The sequence below is a fragment of the Aplysia californica genome, unplaced genomic scaffold, assembly GCF_000002075.1.
Source record: "Aplysia californica isolate F4 #8 unplaced genomic scaffold, AplCal3.0 scaffold00071, whole genome shotgun sequence".
NCBI lineage: Eukaryota > Metazoa > Mollusca > Gastropoda > Aplysiida > Aplysiidae > Aplysia > Aplysia californica.
The window spans coordinates 513,603-537,055 of NW_004797341.1; the positions used below are offsets into that span (position 1 = coordinate 513,603).

The 23,453-nt window shown below is 39.2% G+C and overlaps 1 protein-coding gene across 2 annotated transcripts in view; it reads left to right on the top strand.

Moving 5' to 3' along the window:
* LOC101854153 (eukaryotic translation initiation factor 3 subunit C) overlaps positions 1-23,453 on the top strand; it is a 35,022-nt gene that overhangs the window by 1,475 nt on the left and 10,094 nt on the right. For both annotated transcript variants that reach the window (XM_005093855.3, XM_005093856.3), the window contains exons 2-20: positions 5,597-5,697; positions 6,088-6,156; positions 7,524-7,600; positions 8,641-8,753; positions 9,110-9,235; positions 9,836-9,887; positions 10,458-10,537; positions 10,894-11,009; positions 11,314-11,461; positions 12,165-12,427; positions 13,046-13,145; positions 13,770-13,882; positions 14,388-14,511; positions 15,377-15,412; positions 16,513-16,710; positions 17,004-17,129; positions 17,769-17,922; positions 21,335-21,528; positions 22,042-22,245. In XM_005093855.3, coding sequence (XP_005093912.1) covers positions 5,603-5,697; positions 6,088-6,156; positions 7,524-7,600; positions 8,641-8,753; positions 9,110-9,235; positions 9,836-9,887; positions 10,458-10,537; positions 10,894-11,009; positions 11,314-11,461; positions 12,165-12,427; positions 13,046-13,145; positions 13,770-13,882; positions 14,388-14,511; positions 15,377-15,412; positions 16,513-16,710; positions 17,004-17,129; positions 17,769-17,922; positions 21,335-21,528; positions 22,042-22,245 — 2,388 coding nt within the window. In that variant the 5' untranslated portion in view covers positions 5,597-5,602. The remainder of the gene's footprint in view (positions 1-5,596; positions 5,698-6,087; positions 6,157-7,523; positions 7,601-8,640; positions 8,754-9,109; positions 9,236-9,835; positions 9,888-10,457; positions 10,538-10,893; positions 11,010-11,313; positions 11,462-12,164; positions 12,428-13,045; positions 13,146-13,769; positions 13,883-14,387; positions 14,512-15,376; positions 15,413-16,512; positions 16,711-17,003; positions 17,130-17,768; positions 17,923-21,334; positions 21,529-22,041; positions 22,246-23,453) is intronic.

Here is a 23,453-nt window from a genome sequence, read left to right on the forward strand (position 1 = left end):
ACCCCGAGGCGAGTCTTTAGGCTATTCTCACCCGGTGCGCGTTCACCGTTATAGCCTAGATCTAGGCCAACAAATTTTGGCGCTTTTTCGGTAGTTCCCACCCCCCCCTTATTTGATAGAGCCTGACCTACATCTAGAATCTAGATCTATATACGTTTGATTTGCGGCAAGCTAAGATGTCAAACCTAACAACTGCAAAACATTAAATTGTGGTAAAATTCAGGGGGGCATGCCCTGGGAACTACCGAAAAAGCGCCCAAATTTTGCGTTCACCCGAAACCACAGAATTCTACACTGTGATAACAGAAAAATTGTAGAATTCTGTGCCGTGAACAAACGTTCTATTACAACTGTAGCCTACTAAAAGCGTACAATTTTGTCTGTGGGCAGTGGAGAGAGAGAGAGGGGTAGCGCGAGAACTTCCGGTCAAAACAAAATGGCGACCCGCGTAGTTCGGCTCGATTCGAAAAGTTAAATATAGCCGTAGCATCTTTGTAGACAACCAAATTAATTTACTTTTACTATTGTGTTTTAACATCATTTTTTAACTTTGTTTTGGTCAATTTGATCGTCCACACCGATAGACAGTATTCAGAAAGAGAGAGAGAGGGGAGGAGTAGATCTTGCAAGAACTTCCGGGCAAAACAAAATGGCGACACGCGTAGTTCGGCTCGATTCGAAGAGTGAAATAGCCATAGCATCTTTGAAGACGATCAAATTAGCTTACTTTTGTGCTATAACGTAATTTTTTCTTGGCTTTTATCAATTTGATCATCCACATCGATAGAAAGTATTCCGAAATGAGGAAAAACAGGTCTTGTTTCGGTCAATTTTTACTTTCACTCCCGCACACAGATGCACTGTTTCAGGGGTCAAACTGCTGTACTGTTTGCTGCAGATCACACATAAAGCCATTAAAACTGTCGCAAATCAATTATTTTCAAGACAATTTCAAATCTAACTGTAAAATATCAAATTATGGGTGTAAAAACAGGGGGGCATGCCCCCCTGTAACCCCCCAGATTTTCTTTTACCCCAGTGGGGCAGGCATCCCTGGAACCCCCCGATTGGTCCAAAGCATGTCTATCTCGGTTTAAAAACAATCAAATATTTCAAAAACCATTAATTTGCGACGGAAATCAAGTTGATATTCGTGTTCAGCGCATCAATATTTAGTAGAAAATAGACAACTGGTAGCTGAGTGTGAGACGGGAGGGAAAGTAAAAAAATACCCTTGTTTCAAACCGGGTGAGAATAGCCTACGGTCGCAAGTCTCACCCGAGGTGAGAGGTCGATCGTATTTCTATTCTCACCCCGGATGAGAATAGCCACTTCCTAGGAGGGGTAGGTCTAGAGAGTAACAAACATAAAAAAGAAGAAGGGGGGATATTATAAGGATGATAGATGTTTCATAGGAAAGAAGAAACCACACCAGAGCACCCGCCAACCACCCACCCCAACAAAATAAAACACCACAAAGAGGGGAAAATGCAAGAGGAACAGCAATACAAATCGCATGCAACTGTAACGTATTCAACAAATCAACGTGATGAGAACAAGTGAGAAGGAAACGAACTAAGTGAACTTCCTTTCAAAAGTAAAGAGGTTCGGTTTCCTTTTTTTTTTTTTTTTTTTTTAAATTTTAAATTTCACTTTTATTCTCCGATTCGGGGACTTAATAAATGCCCAAAAATTCGAACCACGTTTGTCTACGTGTCGTTATCAATAACGACCTCCACTCCATAGATCTAGATCTAGACAGCACTCGAGTGAACACAACACATTAAGTTTAAGAGCAGCATCCTTATATCTGTAGCGAAAATTAAACTGTTTGAAACTGTAGCATTTCTTTTTACAAATATTTACTGTTGACATTTTTTTTGACCGATTGAACCATATTTGTATACGAACAATCTTTGGTAGGGCTATAATATAATTATAGATATATATATATCTCCGAATTTTGCGTGAAAGGATCTGATTTCAGAGTGTTCGGAGAAATAGTGCCCAGCTTTATTTTCCCGAACGTTCGGAGAAATAGTGCCCAGCTTTACTTTCCCGAGTGTTCGGAGAAATATTGCCGGCCAAGTAATAAAGACATCGAAAAGTGATAGCAGTCTAACTACATTCTGCACTAATAATCACATGAAGAGGCCAAATTTCATTCCTATACTCTAATTCATTACTGACTTATGAACAATTTTTCCTCAAAACACATCAAGACACGTCCCACATTTTGGCGATATTTCCGTGTATGAAGAGGTCCCATTTACTTTTATTTTCATTTAAGCCCATTTTTAAGCAATTTGGATAAAAAATTTTAATTTACATTGTCATTGCTACATTTGAAAGATTTTGTATAGAAAAATGGAAGTCTTGTTTCCTGACTATCCTTTAGAGCTCCTCATGTCTAAGTGGGTCAATTTCTTCTATAATTTCATTGGACGAACATCTAGAGCTACCAACTTTGTGTGATTTGAATGAGGCGCGTATGCTTCGATTACGAACCGAGGCAGGCGGTTCTTGAAAAAGGCCACTCACGCACACAAACTCGAGCAGACTGACGCACACACACACACTTCAGCTGCGTGAATGGGGATCCGACGCGGGACCTTAATTGAACGGGAGATGATGCATGGTGTGCGTGCGCTGAGCGGGGGGCCAGACTGACGCGAGACCAGAGCACAGGCAAGGTCCAGAAATAGGCTTATCGGGCGACATAAAAACCCGGCCCCCGCAGGATGAGGGTAATAAATGACACATAAATTAAAACTTACGCAAGTTTAAAAGGTTAAAAATCAAGCCATACCAATTTTCTCACGTTTACCCGATAGTCAGAATTGGATGCTTGGCAACATGTTTGTTTATGCTCGGACTAAGTTTGTATCTTAGATTGTCAGGATTGTCAACCTTCAAATTTAAATAGAAACTTACTTGTGCTAGATCTACTGAACTGCTTAACTTATATTCGTATGAAGCCAGGTCTAGATTTACAGTACAACGAGCACCTAGATCTCGCACACCTCTGTGATTGGCCCAAATAAAGATGACGTATTTCCGCCATCTATTATTTGTCTTCTTCCGGGGCTTCCCTCGTCATTAAATCTCACCGTGGCGGGCCTGCTTTGCAGTCTTGTCAACAGTTACTGGTGATGGAAGTCCAAGAGTCTTGGGGAGGAACCCGCAAGACGACAAAAATAGATGGCGGAAATACGCCATAGCTATGTTTGGGTCAATCCCAGAGGTGTGGTGGGTGCTCGCTGTAGCTCCAACTTCATGTCTTAGATTCTAGCCTTAATGAGCCGTTGCCAAAACTTGAGACTCAATGGTGCAAAAAAAAAAAATTCTTACCGATTTGACCTCCCTTTCTGTCAGTCACAAATTGACATTTAGTGCTCATATTCCTGAAGTATCATAATCATAGATGGTTTTGGAGATATGGGTCTATTAATTTGGCAACCACTGTATTTCTTGTATGTAACAGTGATGACAAAAACAGATAAACAGTAAGGCAAATTATAGACTTAAAATTCCATTTGTTTAGTAAACAAAGACTTTATACACTATGAACTCCATTCTTAATATTAGTAATATAAATAACAAGCATTTATTGTAACATTGACGCAGTGCACAGAACATGTGATCATTGTTAAAATTACAATTTAAAAGGATACACATTGGACAAAGACAAAGTCATACCTCCAGGGAGAAATGTGCGTTTTAAGAGTTAAAAAAAAAACAAGAGAGGTTTCTTTTGCTTTGAAACAGATATCAGGTAATGTCAAAAACTGGACAATCACGATTGTTATTTATTGTGACAAACAGTACTCGTACCATAACAGTGATGACAAAACATACTGGAAAATGGTAAAATCATGCCTACAAAGAACAAGTGTGCACTATGAGATACACAGATCAATAAAGGCGTATTTCGCTCCTGAATGAATCATGCATGTATGAAATATAAAGTCGAACCTGCCCAGACGGCCACTTTCCTTTTCCCCCCCTTGCGTTTTTTCTATATAATTAACTGTGTAAAACGTGCTCCTGCCCAACGCGGCCGCGGCCACCATATTTTAACACACAACCCCTATCACACTAAGCAATAACACCTGTCTTAGACGGCCACTTTAGTGACTCCATTACGTTTTGTCATAAATTGTGCACTGGCCCCTGGCGTTGTGGGCGAGCTGTCAATTCAATCACCTGTCATTGTTGTTGCGTAGTCCCTCCAACCGACCCTGTTGGGTAGGCCCCTCCCACTGTTGAACAATAGGTACCAATTTTCAGCTGCTGGTGAGGTAATCATATGATTCCTCACAACCCATAAGCCCCGCCCAGAACTCATACACAAATCGTATGTGAGATGAGTGATCACTGTTTACCCAGTCTGTAACAAAGTAACAACGGATATCAACATGAATGCGTCACTTGTCTCCGAGTGGTGGCGACCCATGTGTTTGCTTTAACATGGCACTCGGTCTTCCTCGTCTTATACATTTCGTTTTATTGTCACTGTTGCACAAAATCAGCAACAAAATAAAAATAACAAACAAAATACAAACCAAGAACAACAAAAAACAACAACAATGCGGCTACTTTCGATTGTGGCTTCAGGTGGGAATGGTTTGTTTTCTTCATCTTGATCAGTCCTGCCTTAGACGGCCACCTGTCTTATACGGCCTCTTTTCTCCTTGACAATGGGTGGCCGTCTTACACAGGTTTGACTATATATTGAAAATTTAAAAGCCCCTAAAGCTTTGAAGGAATAAATACTAATGCATCACATTTTATACACACTAATGTGAGATGTGTATGTGTTTTTCCCCATGTTTTGGCAATGGCTCAAATATAGATACCCACACAACTCCCAACGCAAACACATCCACCCTACTTATCAAGGCAAGCCTACACTGTGACCTAGATCTACCCAGCCTAGTCATGAACTGTCATGTTACCAAATTATACAGCTAGAATCCAGATTAAGAATAACTGATGTCATGTAAAATTTCTAAATAAGCCGAGATCTAGAATCTATATAAATCTTATTTTCAGCTAACTTGAACAACACTAACAGTAGCCTACCACTACCAGTAGTACTTTTATCAGTCTGTCCTAGGGGTTCTTCAGGGGCAGAGGAGGTAGGATTGTCTAATGTCTTTCCTAATTCTTTCACCGGCACTCCTCGGGAATTGTGGTCTGTGGTATTAACACAAAGAACCCTTTAAAGTTAAAATAATCAGTAATGTTTCTTATTTGAACATGGCATGCCAGTCTGTCATTGTAAAAAAAAGTGGTTGGTTAGCGGGTGCTCTTGTGCAGTTACCCCCTTCTTTCCTATCAAACATCTATTGTCCTTTTATTTCTCTTCCTTCTTGTCTTTACAAGTATGTTACTCTCTAGTAAAACTTCTAGCCTTTGTTTGGCGTCTATAGTTGTGTTGCAAGTGCTGTAAAAATCTTAAAACTAAAACTTTAAAAGGTGACAAAAGTGAATGGCACTCGTTGTGGAATCTCTATTTGCCCCTTTCTTATGATGCATTTGGTGTGTTTTAGAGCTTCACCTATACAGTCAGCATGTTTTCTTTCTTCTTCAGATCATCATGTCTCGTTTTTTCCGTGCTGGCTCGGAGAGTGAAAGTGAGTCGGAATCAAGTGATGATGGAATTCAAGATGTGCGGCCCACAGCTCCTTCAAGGTATGCACAATGTATTCAGATGGGTGATTGTCTCCCTTTCATGCTGTTCTTGATTAGAAACAAAATTTGTGTCCTGTTTATTGTCACTTTTTGTTGTGTATGAATATAAATAATCTCTCTTTCAAAAGGCAGATTGGTGAGATTTTAATGATGTTGGACTCTTACTTCTTACTTCTGGGACATTTCAGTGACCCACGTTCAGCTCTTTTTAAGGACCCCCGGGGAAATGTTGAGCTCCTGCGTGCTGTCGGCATCATTGATCGCTTATGACAAATCAGCACCAGCAGAGAGAGAGAGTCTTTTACTTCATTAATGAACATTGTTTGTTGATTTTGTGACAATACGTTTTGTAACATGTTAAAACTGATGCCTGACTGTTTGTGTTCACAGGGCTGTTATGCAGTTTAGTGACGATGAGGAAGAAACTAAACGTGTGGTGCGCAGTGAGAAAGACAAAAGGTATGCCTCATAAAATACTTAACTTTTCCAAAACTTGAATTTTATTTACTTGTTTGCTGACTACGTAAAGTAGATGGGCAGCGTTCACTGCTTCAGAAAGTCAGTCTTTTTCGTATATTTTGCTTTGTGCTGAAGTCTGAAATTTAGCATGTTACATGGATAAGTTCATCACTCCCAGATGCGTTGACTAAGGGTTGGCCTTCATGTTGTGTCTTAGGTTATGATTTGTGTTCATTGACAATAGCCCAATAGCCAATATATCATGTGCACAATTTCATACTAGAGCTGGAGTCTGCTCGATTAATCGAAGGTTTGCAAGCAGGCTTGCGCTTTGCTTTGTCTGCCGGGGGGGGGGGGGGGCTTCCGGTGAGTTGTGACTCCTCCCGGACAGCAGACCTGCCACTCATCCCGATTTTTTGCCCCAAATCTCAAGCATCCGGATTTCAGTCGCCAGTGTCCTGACTTTTTGTTGTTGCGTCCGATTCTTAGAGAAATAAAATTCTGCTATCTCTTGCTTGGAAGCACCGCATGGTCTTTTTATCAGCTGGATCTTGAAACCCTATTTTCTAAAACATCAATGCTGGATCTAGTAGTTGACTCACGCATAAAATCGACGTAGTATCGATTTTGAATTACGACTTGGATACGCTCAAGATCTACTTTCGCTTTTGTTACCCACGGGGTTCCCGCGGCCTCCTTGAAAACTCCTTGAATTTGCATTCTCAAGGAAAAGTCTCCTTGAAAACTCCTTGAATTTTGCAAGATCGGACAGAGGGTGACTGCCAGCCTCGGGGCCCCGTGAATTAACGTCAACTGAAAGTCATTGGCCTAGTATATTTACACTCTACTGGAATAGAGCAATAAAGCCTGAGAGGTGCAGAAAATTAGTTTAGATATAGTGATGTATTGATTAATTCTCTATTCCGTTTTCGGGTTTGTGCACTCCAGAATTTCAAAGGTGTGGAAACAGTGAAACTAATGAAAAACTGAAAATTATACTACAGTGACTTCAGGCTCCTCAATAGAACTATGCACCCTTTAAATGATTCTGAACCAACATTAATTTTGTCAAATTCGAAAGTTAAATGATTCCGAAGTTTTATGCGGCCAAAGTGACGAACTTTCTCAAAAATAATATGTGTAGATGATGAGTCTACTTTCACTGGGTCTGAGGTTTTGTTTTCATAGAATGCCACACAGATTTATTTTCTTCTTTCTGTTTCATCTCGACTGTCACTTGCCACTCTTGTTTCTTCCTTTGCTGTTTTCATCCCCTTTTCTGATGGGCTTGTGGAATTGTCGATCCCTTTTGCTTTTGAGTTTTTACCCCTGCTCCATTTATTATTTATGTCCTCTTAATTTTTCAGGTATGATGAGATACGATCTATCATCAAGCTTTTGAAAAATCACATGAAAATCAAAGATATGGCGAATGTCCTAACAGGTAAGATTGACTGATATTGCCTGAAGAAACTGTATTAATGTTGGGGGGGTGTGTGTGTTTAAATTCAATGTGCAATGGAAACTTGCTTTGTTGCTCTTTTTGTTTTATTTTTTTGTGCGTGTCTGCTGTCTGGTATCTCTTTATTCATTCGCTTAACTCTTTTTATCCAGGCTAGGAGTATACTCATAACGAGGACCAGTCAGGGCTACGAGTAAACTTGGAACAGCAGTACGGTCACGTCAAACAGCTAGTTTTGCTTGTAATTACAAAATACTCAAATACAGCGGTGCTAGCTCTGTCTGAATATTTAGATTTTCCAATGAACAGGGGTTTCTTTGTTTTCGATAGGTGTAGAAGCTTGAAAGATGTCTCGAAAACGCACGTTTACGGCCAACGAAGTACTTTTTGAAGTGGCGCTGGGTTGTGAGGGGGGATGAGACTTATTTGATGAAAGTGATTCTGAATCAAGTGCCGTGACTTCTGTTTTGGAGGATGACGGACAGGAATTAGACTAATCTAATAGCGATGCAGATCATGGTGAAGGGACTAGTACTGGAATTCGCGCAGTACAGATTTGTAGAGGTAGATCTAAAAATCCAAGGTGACGTCGTGGGGACGGCAATCAGGGTCAAGTTGGAGGATGAAATCTACCTCAAAATCTACATACTCCAATTGGTGTAATTTCTGACCATATACATTTACCAAAAGTACATTCAATTTCTAACATAACTGCCAAATTTCCTTTAAATCTAAGAGTGAATGTAAGAAATGCACACTGAATTCCAACTCAAATGACGCGGCGGCCCCAGGACGGGTACGGGGTGGGTGGGGGTGCGGCCATGATAAAAAGAGTTAAAGACAGAAGAGATGTTTGTTATTGTGGGAGATGTTTTTAGTTTTTATTATTTTTTAAGTTAATATGCCATTTTTTCTTTTCTTTTAGCAAACACCAACTCAGTTATTTGTAAAAAGTGAAGACACATCGTTTACAATGATGTTCTTTTTTATTCTAAATACTGGAAAATGTTCTTTCCCCACAGACTTTGAGAGCCTTACAAAAGCTTTTGATAAAGCTAAGAAAGTTGTGGAAAAGGAAGGCATGCCAAGGATCTACATCAGGACCATTGCAGAGCTGGAAGATTTTGTTAATGAAGTAAGTGTTGTTTTAAGATCTGTACCCTTTGGTGTTTTAAATATCACACCCAACAGAATGCGAATGAAATTTTTTAAAAACGTTTTTAACTTTAATACCTTTTTGTTTGGTGCCTGAGCAAGAGCGCTGTCTATTCTAAGTATCACTCTCTTTTTTTAAATTAAAAAAAATCAGACCGTAAAGAAAAAATCATTGGGGTTATAAGGGGCGACAAAACAACAGGTACCAATAAATTGAAAATAAACGTTTTAAAAAATTGTACCACCTTGCAAAAAAATGTAAAGTTGTGGTATGTTGAATTTTGTCATAGACTTGTTACTTGAAACCTCACTACTACATGTTTCTTTTGGTGGCAGTGCTGGGAGGATCGTGACTGGAGGAAAAACATCAGCAAGAACAACGCCAAGGGTCTGTCTACAGTCAGGCAGAAGATCAAGAGGTACAATAGGGAGTTTGAAACAGAACTTGCAGCCTACAGAGAGGTGAGTAAAAAAAATTTTTAATTGTTGTAAGAGTCATCAATCGAGGACTGGTTTGGTTTATCTCATCTTGTTTTGTCTTTGTCTTTTCTTTTTTTTTTTTTTACACTGTTGTAAGAGTCGTCCATCAAGGACTTGGAAAGAAGCTTTTGTCTAGCTTGTTTTGGTTTCTACTTTTTGTTAGGTTCTCTGACTCTTGTTTCACTCTTGTCTTGTCATACAGTCAGTGTAATAGCTATTGTATACAAAATGAGTTCTGATGGACTTTTTGCTTCCCAGTTTCCTACATTTGATTTTAACATTTCTGAATAATCTGCCTTCGAGAATGGTGCACAGCTGCACTAGAAGCCGAATCAGCTGCTAGCTTTATTTTTTGTAGTGTTGTTTTTTACCTTGTCGATAATATAAATGGTGCTCTGTTTCAGGTTTTTGGTTGTTGTTTGTTGGGGGGGGGGGGTGTTGATTGTTGTTGTTTTGTTTTGTTTGTGTTTTTGTGTTGGTTTTTTTGTTGTTGGTTTTTTTTGGTTCTGTATTTATTATGTGTACTGAAATGTCTATTTGTGCCCATTTATTCACAATACTTCATCTGATTCTTCATTTCAGAACCCTGATACTGGCGATATAGATGATGAAGGCGAAGAAGAGGAAGAAAAAGGTAAAATAAGAAAAACAAAAGATGCATTTCTAAGTTTTTGTTTTGTTCATGTGTTAATTTGGATAGATCAAGTTATGAAAATAGTTCTTCGTGCAACGACAAAAGCACTTAATAAAAAGAGCCACATGAATTGATGTGCTAGGAGACATGTTGCTGTTTCCTTGTTTTACTTGATACTTGAGTTACTGAACCCTTTTCCTGCTCAAATACTGAGGGCAGTGTTTTATGACATTGTGTTGTTTTGCTGAGTCTCTCTAACTTTAAGTATTTATGAATGTTTTTCTTCTCAGAAAGACGAATATTGTGGTTTCAGGTCTTGTTATTTCACTTCTGCGTTGCTGATTTCAGAAATTTTGTATATTTGGGAAACATTCCTTTGGATGATGTTCTTTTTTGCCTGGCATCTGATTCATCGTTTTAGTTCTCTCTTTTCTAATAAGTATTAATGTTATTTGTCTTTCGAAAAATGTTTCTGTACACATTGGGAAACATTTGTACGAAAAATGTTTTATATATATATATATGGCACTCACGTTTTATATATATATATATTTATGTCATTCTCTCCAGATGAAGATAGTGAAGAGGAAGTGAAGCCAGCCCCCAAAAAGCCTGAAGTGGAAAAGCCTGCCCGGCCCTCAAGAGCTTTTGTAAGATTGTATTGCAAAAAAAAAATTATTCCCATTAAACGAGACAAAAAAAGATTATATGTTTTTAGAACTTTATTTGAGCATTTGAAATTTGTTTGCCCTTTTTTGTCAGTTCCTGGCTATTCGTGGCGGTGAAGTTGTTAGTTTTTTTTTTGCAATGGTTTTATTTTGTCCTTGGAATTGTTTTTGTTTTTTATTTTTTAAATTATGCCTGATTTGGTATGTGACGGAAATATAACTCATGCTGATTTATTTCTGAGCTACCAAGTCTTCATATGCTTCAGTTGTGATATAATCGTTTGTCAGTGCATGGACAAGCTTTAGTTAATTACCTGATTTTTTTTGTGTCTGTTCAGGGTGATGATGACGATGATGAGAGTGACTTTGGGACGGAGTCAAGCGATGAAAGCTCAAGTTCAGAAGACGAAATGCCAGCTGTTGGAAAGCTGACAGCTGAATACTTTTTGAAATCGTAAGTTTTATGTTTATAAGTGAAAGTGTCATATATTTGTTTTTTGTCCTTCGTAAGACATGCGACAATTTTACTGTTTTGTTTCTTTTTTCCTTCTCTTCTTGCTATAATCTATTGGATAGTCATTCTTCTTTTCTCTCCTTCTATAGTTGCTGTCTATTAGTTTGGCTTTTCCATTCCCTAAAGTATCCGTAATAATCTTTATGTACTTGTCTTTGTCCAAGCAAAAAAGAAAATAAATAAATTTTACAGTGCATGATAAATATTCTTTCACCTGATATTTGTTTTATCTCAAACCATCTAGAACCACTGAGCAAGAGGAAAGGAAAAAGGAAGAGAGGAAAAGGGAGAAACGTTTGAAGAAGGAAGAGAAAGAAGCAAGGAAAAGAGAGGAAGAAGCTCAGGAATGGACAGAGGTTAGCCGTGGAAATGCTCCAAGTCAAGTGGTTATGGTAAGTTGGGTTTTGTTTTTTTTTAATCCAGAAAAAGTATTGCTGGAAATATTCTATTATTCAGGAATAGTTTTAGATAAATCAGACTTGTATTCTGATCATTCTGATTGTCTGTGATTAGTAGCATGCTCTCTTTCGGTTGGTTGTTTTGTATTGTCTTGGATTAGTAGCATGCTCTGCTTCGGTTGGTTATTTTATTTTTTTGTTTTGTTTCTTGTTTATGCAGTTTGTTTTGCTTTTTCGAAATCTTGCCATTAATGTGGCTGTTTATGTTCATGTTTACTTGTCCCAGTCTTTAACCTTTGTGATTTTGCCATGCTGATCATTTGCTCAGAAAGAAATGGAAAAACTAAGGTTGTTGGGGAGGTGTATGATTTGCTTCCCCTTTTCAAGTGCAGCTGTGTACATGTATTGCATTTGTCACCCTTTCTGGGACTTGTCTTTCTTTGTTCTTGTCGTCAATTTAGGAAAAACGTGAAGTGCATTATTATCAGAAAAGTTAGCACAGATAAATGTATAATGCTATGATCTGCCAGTCTGTTGTAACCTTAAGTTTTTCTTGCATGGGAAGTGGGAGAATGAAAGGAACAATCTTTGGTATCTGCAAAAAAACTTTCGTGCTATTTGTATGAAAGAGTGTGAACATTTGATAGGCTTTCTCCCAAATGTTTGTTTTAACTTAACGAAATAATGCCATCTTCAGGAAAAGCCTAAAATGTTTGCTAAAGACCAAGAGATCACAGTGGAGGCAGTGTGTAAGAAGCTCGCTGAGATTGTGGCCATGCGCGGCAAGAAGGGAACAGACAGGTCCATGATGATTGAGTTGCTTCGTGAGCTGAAGACGATAGCAGAAAATGCCAACCTGGGCAAGGCAATTCAAGTCAAGATCTGCTTCAGCATCATGGCAGCCATTTACGACTACAATCCTAACATTGCCACGTGTATGAAGAGTGAAATGTGGGAAACGTAGGTGTTACATATCGTCTATTGTTTATTGTGTGAGCGTGGTTGTTTTGGTTTTAGGGTATTAAATGCAGCCATGTCAGGAGATTCTTTCCCACTCTAAAATTTAAAAAATGCTGTTGCAGAATGTTCAGATCATAACAAAGATTTTAAAAAATTTCTGGCAGTTGATTTCGATGCTCCTTCTATGAAGTTTTGTTGAATAAGTAGTTGTCTATTATTATTCATTGAAGGGTGAGCTCTAGGGGGTAGATTGTGAATGGTAACAAGCTACTCAGTTTTGATAATGAGTGAGCAGGTGATCGCATTCATGTTAATTTTGCAACTGCAAAAGTTACTTCAACCCTTTTTCGCAGTGTTTATTTTTGTAATACATTCAAAATTGTCCAAGACAGCCTCCCACTCGGAGATGAAAGTCATTCTCTTAGATAGGTGGATGCCTAGGGCAGGTAGCCATCAGAGCAGGTTTGATGAATTAGAAGTATTTTTTTCTGTGTGTCCTGTTGGATGTCAATAATGTTGGTATTTTCTTGTGGAATAACTTTAAAAGTCCGGGAAGGCTATGTAAGCTCAAAAGTATTTTTGATTGTAGCATTATGAATGCTCTTCTCTCATAAACAGAGCTTGTTTACCCACTATCCTGGATCTGTTGGAGACCTTGATAGAAAATGAGGACATCACCGTTGGAGACAACATTCTGGAAGAAAGCGAAAGTCTGGAGGTGAGATTGCCTTCAGTTTTGTGCCTGTTTCTTTTTTCTTTTTGCTGTGTGTATGTTTATTTTGAGATTCAGGGTGATGGCCAAGCCTCCGGAAATTTGAGATTAAAATTCACCAAGTCCCAGGAATACCCTGAGGAAATTAAGGAGTTTCTAAATTGACCCGCAAAGAAAGCCCCGGGAGAGTAAATTTTGTGCTCATGACTTTGAACACCCTTTCTGACAGGGCCAGTGAAGGCCAAGTATGTTTACTTCTTGTCAAGATCTGTTGCAGTATTCATTTGGCTTTCGGCTTCCCAGAGTGTGAGTTTGCACAAACAAGAGGATATGTAGAAGTCATATCTTGTCTGGGCAGTCTCGGGAAGGAATATCAAGATACTTGTTTTTCTTTCTAGGGTTATGGTTTTTCTTTATGTAGAATGTTTATTCCTATGCGGCTGTGTTTCTGTTCTGCTATATGTTCTAAATATAGATTTTATTTGAAAAATATCGAAAGGCCTTAATTTTCTTTCAAGGAAATTGTTTCTTTTTTTAAAAAGAAATGTTTTCTGGGCATGTTTTTATGTTAATATTGTTTGTATATGTGCATTGCCATAACCCCTGTGTTTTTCTATTTTTTTTGGTCAGAAATCTCCATTTAAAGTTCGGGGCTGCATCCTCACAATGGTAGAGAGATTGGATGAAGAGTTTACCAAGATGCTGCAAGCTTGTGATGCTCACAGTACCGAGTTTGTGGAACGGTAAGACGCTTTTACCCATTTCTTTCATCTTTTTAAAACTTTCCATCTGTTCCATCCAAGTTTATTGATAGTTCTTGAGCAAAAATGCATTTTTGAAATTTTCAGTAAAGGGGGGTTCCAACAAATGATGCTCAGATTATAACAGATAATTCTTTTTATTATCATCCTGTGTGGCTTGGAAAAAGTGAGATTTTATTGAAGTTGAAAATTTGTTAAAAAGTGAGAAAATTTATGTGTAAATTTTGACAATGTTTCTATTGCTCTCTATCGTTTTCAAGCACGTAGCAAGCGTCTGAAACTTGTTAGAGAAATGGTCAATATGGGTCATTTTTTATTGTAAAGCTTGTTTTGAAACTAGAGGAAATTTGTGATAGTATTTTTGGTTTGCTGGATGCAATTCTTGACTAATATAAGCACCATTCCATTTTCCCCCCCTTTTTTACCTTTTCAGTTGTGCTGGTTGTTTATTATAAAATGTCTAATTTACCCCTTGTGATCCTTTCAGGCTGAAGGACGAGCAGGCGTTGTGTGACATAATTGACAGGTTGGAAGACTACTTGGAGAAACTCGGAGGCAGCGACGAGATGTGCAGGGTATACTTGAGACATATAGAACACTTGTACTATAAGGTGAGGACTTGTTCTGCCGCTGCCTGTCTGTGCGTTCTCTTTGAATGCTTTTTTTTTGGTTTCGTCTCAGACACTTGTTGGACACTTGTAAGCACAAGTACAGTAGAACTTGCTCTAACCTGTCCAAAACCATCACCTGCACAACAAACAACCACTTCCTACCATCTCTCTTGTTTTTTTTCTTCTAATATCATGAAACTTAAATGTTTTGATGGCAGGTTGATATAAAGTTTTAGGAATGTTTTTGTTCGGATGTCTTTGTTTTGAGTTGGTGGGGGGGGGTGTTTGTTTGTATTTTGCTGAAAGAACTGGTATTAAAAACTATACTTCTTTAGTTGAGCAGTCCAATACAAAGTTATATCAGAGGTTCTGAAACCCCCCGTGGCAGTGCCACTGACTAAAGTGTCTTCCCAAAGGGGGTACATTTCTCGTTCAAGCATAGTAGAATTGTAAATGTGCTGACTCATGTCACGCTCATAGCTGTGCCTGATCTACAACAGGGAACTGCTTCTTTTTCTTTCCTGATCCTTACTATTGTCATTTTCCTCTATTTCTTTTGTATGTTTATCACTCGCTTGTGACCTGCTATTTTGGGGTGCCTTGATAGTCAAAGCAGACCTTGTGCTGTTGAAGCTAGAGAGGTGAGCAGTGTAAGTCTGATTCCCTGTAAAGACTTTTCTGTTGACACCCTCCCTTTGGCGCTCATATGACCTTACGCAATTGCGAGCGCCGTAAAACCCTCTACTATAATAATAAAATAGAGCTTCAGAATCATTGACGAGTTCTAAAAATGTTCCATTTTCATTTTTATTATTTTATGTAAAATTATCAATACAAATTACGCTTCTGTTTTTTACCGTTTCAGTTTGACACCTCAGCCTTCGAAGAAAAGCAAGATTCGGTAAGTTTAGTATTGTTGTTCTAAAATCCTTTACATTCTTTAGCGACTTTTCATGTATCTGTAATGGTTTGAAATAAGAATTTTCTTAGTTCGTTTTTAATTATTCACTCTTTGATTTGTGTGTTGTCTAATTTGAGAAGGCAATTTGCTTGTTAAAGATTGGATAAATACATTTGTTTACCTTCAGCAAAGCAGAAGGGTTAGTGTCCAGAAATAGAAATGCATTGTGTGACACGAATTATTATTTTTGGGCTCAACAGGCTTGCCTGTTTGTCCCGGTTTTCCACCGATTTCGGGGCCTTGTCCCAGTGTCCCGTTATTGCTACGCCTCGTCCCGGTTTCCGTAGATCTCGAGACGGCTACAAAATTATCCCGTAATTATTTCGTTTCCATCCGGTGGATGGAGCATAGTTTTTATTTCGTTGAAAAAATCAATAAACCCTGCTTCCTGTTGAGTTGCCAGAAGAGTGCGGATAGCCAACTTGGGACAAATTTTGGCCTTCCACGCTATTCCTATGTGGCGACAAGGTGTTTTTTGATTCAGCCTCGACTTTTTTTTGTCTTTTTCGATTCGGCATCAATATTGTTTCTGTGTCTGACTTTCTATCTTCACTTCATCATATAGCGTAGCATCTTTGTGATTTGGACCGCGTGCGATGCATCAACAACCAGCTTTCCTAAGATATAGACCTAGATTATTTCTGCTTTTCTGCTAATTTCTTGATTATTTTCGACATTTAGAAGGATTGTTATCCATAATGAAGCGCGCTGCGAGTGGATATACTGGTAATGTATGTAGTGTATATATGTAAATAAATGTATGAGCAGATAACATGAAAATATACTGGTGAGTGGCAATTTTTTGTTACATTTTGTCCTGTCCCTTTTTAGATAAAATGTCCCTATTTTTGACTCTAGGAGTCCCTAATTCAGGAAAAGTGGATTAGGCAAGCCTGGTTCAATATTTTATATTCCTGTAAGACTCTCCTGACCTGCCTGAGCCGTTCCCCTGGTGTCTTTATGAAAAAAGATTTTTCACAACAAACAATAATTGTTATGGAGAGAACATTTATGCACTGCTCTATTAACTGAATCTGCAGGACAAGAGTTCGGAGAAAGTGATGGACAAAATGTGCAAGTTCATCTACGCCAAGGACAGCACGGACCGATTGAGGACGCGGGCCATCCTGTGCCACATCTACCACCACGCCCTGCACGACCGCTGGTTCGACGCCCGTGACCTCATGCTCATGTCCCATCTGCAGGATAACATCCAGCACTCGGATGTCTCCACGCAGGTCAGAGACCATCTCCATTGTGGACATTTTTTTTGGGGGGGGGGGGGGGGGGTAATTACAGCTATTTAATTTAATAATTTAAAAAATTATTTTAACCTTTTCCCCCATATCTCACTTCTTCTGTTTATTTCAAGTGTTGCATGTGAATGGAGGGTGCGAGTGGTAGGTCCTACTTCGTTTCTCCTCCCCCCCTCCACACCCAAATTGCCTCTTTTGTCTCGGTGCTACTAACCTACTGAACTTGTTTGTTTTTTTTAAATGTCTAGTTTTGTTCTCTGACTTTTTTGGTACAGATTCTGTACAACCGTACCTTGGTACAGCTGGGCCTGTGTGGGTTCCGTCAGGGACACATCCGGGATGCTCACAACGCACTGGTGGACATCCAGAGCAGTAACCGCGCCAAGGAGCTCCTGGCTCAGGTGAGTGGTTTTATAGTGTCCTTCTTATGGTTGATGATGGAGAATGAAAGCATTAGAAAAAAATGTTGGCCCCCTGGAGGCTGTTTCGTTTTATGTTTGTTAAGCAGAGTTGAATGTTAGGTCAGGTGTCAACTGGTAGTTAGTTCAGAAACTTGGAGTTGTTAACTGTCAAGCTAATTTTTTAGTGTGCCAGGTGGTAAATTAATTGATTAATTTTTAAAAATATAATAGTTTTTTGAATGATTCATCTCTGACGGGTGTCTTGACTTGCTAGGCAAGGGTCTGTATTTGAAATATAATTGAATGTGAATTATTAATGTGGGGAAAACCATCACATTTCATTATAGGAAGACTCCTTTTGCTGCTAGCATGTTTTTCCAATATATATAATCTCAAAATAAAATGTTTAAAGTCGATTATAGTTGTTTATTTTTATCTTAAATGAAGCAGAAGACATCAAACTTTCAATATATCCGAAAAACAACAATTTCATGGAAAGTCACTTTTTTGTCTTTCGAGCCTCTTAACTGATAATAGCATAGTGCGTCTTATGACTGATATTGAATGGGGCAGACAGATATGCCGTTGGTTGTTTGTGGTTTTTTTGTAACTTACTCCCCTCCCTCACATACTGCTCAGGGTCTGGTTCCTCAAAGACAACACGAGCGCTCCCCGGAGCAGGAGAAGATTGAGAAGAGGCGTCTGCTGCCCTACCACAAGCACATCAACCTGGAGCTGCTGGAGTGTGTCTATCTGGTGTCTGCCATGCTCCTCGAGATTCCCTACATGGCAGGTCAGTATACCTACCGATTGTGATAAATGTTGTACGCCCTACATGGCCAGTCAGTACATACGTTGTGATTGTAACAATTCATGCTTTATGCCATCTGCATTATTATGGTGGGGTCCGTTTAAGGGGGGGGGGCTACACCTGAAGGCTATCTCGCTTATTACTGGACCAAAGTTGACCAAATTTCACTATATAACAAGCATAGTAAGGAGTCTTAAAAACCGCAGTCAAATTTGAGAAAAACCTTTTGTTTCCGTGGATACGGTGGCCATATTGGATATTGTTATGTCTTACGTAATGAATACCGCACTTACTGCTCATGGAAATCGATTGTTTGTTTTTTTTGCATGCGTGTTAACAAACATTAAATCTAAAAATTTGTCTGTTGTTTTTTTCCTAAAAGAATTTTTTAAATTTTTATTTATTTTTTTCTGAGGTACCATTCAAGTTTGCAAAAAATCCGTGAAAATTCACTCAAAACACCAACAAAAAACTATTCCAAATATAAAAAATTCAACAGACACATTTTTAGTATTACATCTTCTCTTCGTTCTGTGAATATTTCATGAAGATTGGATGAAAAATGGTGGAGTTATTCAAAAAAGTATAGAGATCAGTCGCGTTTTGAGAAAACGGCCGGTAAAGAAAAATAAAATATTGACTTTATGAGGAAATGGTGGTGATAAACATGCCCGATATGTGGAAAAATATGGTTTTTGGGGGTTCTTATGCGATGAAATAGTTGTAGGAGAGGCTGAGGACGCTAAAAATGCCTACAACTCAAATTCCATAATTTTGAGCCGAATCAGGGCTTTTGGGGTGTAGCCAAAACAGAAACCTGCAGGACTGCCGAATTTTCTTTGTTTTTGCAGAGATTTCGATTTAGAGCGGTTACTCAAATAGAAGAACAACAAGTGAGGGATTTTATTTGCTTTCGGTGTACTGGTTTTTGGATGAACTATGTTTATTTGACACGGACTCCGTTGTATTTTGATGAATTTAGTAGTGGGAATCAAACTCCTGTTTTCTGTTTGCAACAGAGAAGAGCCTTGCCGTTACATGACAGAAGCTGATAGGCAGTACATGACCGTGGAATACACGCTTACAACTATTTTAGGTCATTTATGGTATTTAGTGTCTGCATCAACTTCTCAGACCTGAAACTTGTAACGCAATTTTTAGAGGTGATTCTGCTTTCTGTGGATTGTGTAATTCCCTTGCTGTGGTTATGTTTACTAGCAGATGAACCTGTTCTACGAACAGGAATAAGAAAACAATCCTAAACCAGTAACAGAGAAATGTTGGAAGAAGCATTCAATGGCTACATACAATGTAGAAATCACCACATGGGTGCTTAAGAGGTTGGGCTGGAACCTTCTGCTCATTAAAATCTTTTGTATCGACTGCTCGGGCTGAGCCACACAGTGGTTGTTTTCATACTGGACGGTTCACCTTCTGATTTAGATTTCGACGTAGATCTACCTGTGCTAACACATTTCTTGGTTCTTGTTCCACAAAATGAGTTCTCTTTCATTTTGATGTGAGTCGGGGCTTTTTCGGTGGCATTCTCAGACATTAGAACATTTCAAACGACTTGGACAGGTTTTACGGGCTTCGATTACTAAGGTATTGAGCAGCCAAATTCGTCCGCCTCGCGGTCAAGTGGTTGAAATATTAGATCTAGCCTAGATCTATTATCTAAGAATAAGATCTACAGAAACAAAATATGGTCTAAATACTTTTGACTTCCTTTACTTAAGATGTTAGATCTTTTTAAAAAATGATCTTACGATCCTGATAGAGGTAGATCTAGATCTAGCCTTACTTTACTCGATAACTAAGGTATTGAGCAGCCGAATTCATCCGCCTCGCAGTCAAGTGGTTGAGATAATAGATCTAGATCTAGATCCATCATCTAAGAATAAGATCTACACGAAGCAAAATATGATCCAGACTTACTTTACTTAACTCTTTTTATTCGGGCTACGAGTATACTCGTAACGAGGACCAGTACGGGCTACGAGTAAATTCAGAACAGCTATACGGTCCTGTCAGAGAAGCTAGTTCTGCGTGTAATTACCAAAATACGCTAATACGATGATGCTAGCTCTGTCTGAATATTTAAATTTTCCAATGAACAGCGGTGTCTTTGTTTTTGATGGATGTAGAAGCTTGAATGATGTCTCAAAAACGCACGTTCACGACCGACGGAGTACTTCTTGAAGAGGCGCTGGGTTATGAGGGGGAATGATGCTAATTTGATGAAAGTGACTCTGAATCAAGTGCTGTAATTTCCGTTGTGGATGACTTAGCAGGGATGCCACTTTCCCACTTTTTCCGGTACTTTGATCCTGATCCACTATTCCATTATTGAGATCGAGATAGAATCTATAGTTGGGAGAGAAAAAAAAACCCACACACACAACTTGCGCCAAATGTTCAAATAACGGAAAAACGAAGACTTCGCCATAAGTTCAAATAACGGGGAGAAAAAAAGACCCGGAAAATTTTTTGCCATTTTCTCTATGTACACCCTTCAGGTGAATTGATATTCATATGTTAGCGAGACCGTGGTGCGTGGATTTTCAGCTATTTTCAAAACAGTTGAGTGACATGCCTGACTTAGACTCATCTAATAGTGATTCAGATCATGGTGAAGGGGTCAATACTGGAATTCGTGCTGTATCGATGGGAAGGGCTAGATCTATAAAATCCAATGGGACGTCGTGGGCGCTGCAATCAGGGTCAAGTTGGGAGGGTGGAATACACCTTCAAATTTACATGGTGCTATTGATGTAATTCTTAACCACATACATTTACAAAAACTACGTTCAGTTTCTGACATAATTGCCAAATTTCCTTAAAACTTAAGGAGAAATATAGCACTTTGAAATATGCACACTGAATTCCAACTCATCTGGCGCGGCGGCCCCAGGACGAGTCCGAGGGGGTACGGCCAGGATAAAAAACATATTAAATGATTTTTCGATCCTGATAGAGGTAGATCTGACCTTACTTTACCATGCCAACGGGCAATAATAGCCTCACCGGACAGAAGCAGTCGGTGAAGTGTTCTTTTCTTTTTCTTTGAATTGATCATTTTTCAGCTTTTGGTTATTTGCAACAAAAAGGCGGGTTTTTCTAAAAAATTTAACTATCCCATGCAAATCCTCACCTAAATTTACATCTGCATAGAAGATTTCACAATTGTCTGTTGTGCGGTTTATGAGTCTATACGATCCAAATGTTCTGGGCCACGCTCCGTTATAATATGATGATGTCTTAAATTGGAACTGAAAGTAAAAGTAGTCTTTCATTATACATGCTGATGGTTTTGGGGGTTTTTCGTAATGATTCTTTGATTGTTTTCTCAGTGAGTTATGATTCATAATTTCAACGATTTATCTTATCTCAGCCCATGAGCTGGACGTGCGTAAGAGAATGATCAGCAAGAACTTCCACCACGTGCTGAAAATGAGCGAGAAGCAGACCCAGACGGGACCCCCAGAGAGCATGAGAGAGCACGTGGTCGCTGCCAGTAAAGCCATGAAGAACGGAGACTGGAAGAAGTGCAGAGACTACATCATCAATGAGAAAATGAATGCTAAGGTAAAAAGAAGTGCATGTTCTGACACGGTTTTGTTTGTTTTTTGTCCCTCACTTCCTTGTGGTAGGATTTGTCTTTACTTTCCTTGTAAAAAAGTTAAATCCTAAAATTACTGTTTTGTCATTCCAATTTCTTTTTGGTTTTCCTCGTAATATAACCAAAAGTTCATATAATATGAGGCAACAAATTTGCCATATACATCATGAACATTTGTAAATTTCAATCTGGACTCATTTATGTCCAGCATATACCCTACATTGATGCTTCCCATTATAATTGTTATTATTATCATTATTATTGATATTAACGATTTTGCATTTTTACTTTCTCGCCAGATGTTGTGGAATTTTTTTATTTTTTAAAAAGTTTCCTGTCCTGTTTATTCTGTATTCATTATCCTGCCTTTTCAAAGGTTTGGTTCTGTTGTGTGTTTCTTAATATTATATTTTCCCCCTCCATCTCACCTCTCTCCCTCGCGACAACCTTGTGATCATTTATTCCAATTCTTTGACCAGGTGTGGGACCTGTTCTATCAAGCCGACAAGGTGCGCAACATGATCAGCGCCAAGATCCAGGAAGAGTCGCTGCGCACCTACCTGTTCCGCTACTCCTCCCTTTACGACTCACTCAGTCTGCAAAGCCTGGCATCCATGTTCCAGATCGAGGTCTCCCTAGCTCACGCCACCATCAGCAAGATGATCATCAATGAAGAGCTCATGGTGAGACTTATTTCACAGTTGGCATGGGTCTCATTATTCCGCTATTTAGCGGATTTCCGCTACGGCCATTTCCTCCACTAAACTCCACTACCACGACAGCGGGCCAATCAGAAAGAGGGTTGTTGGGAGCAGGGTGACTGCCAGGCCCCGGTAATTACCCGGGAATTCGAAAAAAATCGCTTAGACCCGGGAAAGTACATAAAAGATCTGAAATATTTGAAAACCAAATCCAATAACGTCTTAAGTTCATTTCTGCAGGTCACGATTGTGATATTAATTTGTCTTTTCCCGGTCTGAGAGTACGTTTCACGCGAACAGGCAGCTATGGCTGCAAGCCGAATTGTATGTGTCACCGAGGCTCGACTGGAAAATCAAGATCTACTTTCGTTACCACCCAGAAATTTGTCAGTAATAGTCTGACACAGCAACATTTATTGTAACATGTAGGTTCGGCATTACAAACGTGGTGTCGCCATGCAAAGAAGAAAAGAAAGTTATATAAGCGTCTTTTCGGGCTCACCATTGTGACCGGTCAGTGAACCTGCACACGTTTTGAGCGCTGCGAAGTACAGGACTCTGGAATGGGGAGAGATTATTGATTTTTTTTAAAGATGCACTCAGAGATGGGGGGGAGTGCTGGACGCAACACCAGAGGACATTGAAACTGGAAGCAAATTTTAAATGTTTAGGCTATAATCTTGATTACTACTACAAATCTCTGCAAAGTAAAGTGCGCGTTGGTGCAGGCCTTGTGTGAAATCGGGAACCGTCATAACTTGTAAGTGTATTATTGAACTTAAGGGCCTAAGTGTTCGCGTTTCATTGGATGGATGACAGTAAATTGTATCTCTATATTTTAGCTTTCTGTTCAAAATTCGCAGATTTTCAGTGTCACTGCATCTTGTCTTCCCACAGTTCTTACACCACTCACACTGAATAGGTCTTCTTGGTCTATTCTACTCTGCTTTGAGTTTGAGCATTAATTTTTGTCTTTCACGTTTATTATATAGGCCTATATATAGACCTGCATGTTTGCCGACAATCGTCTGAAATCCGACAATCGCGAACCGGCGATGCTATCGCTAGGCCCGCCTGTATCAGTCAATGTGCGTAGTGCGAGGTCTGGCCGACTGCCAGCGGCCCCTTTTTCTCCCGTCGGCTTCATCAGCACTTTCGTTTTCGTGCCGACCGCCGACGCGCGCACCGTC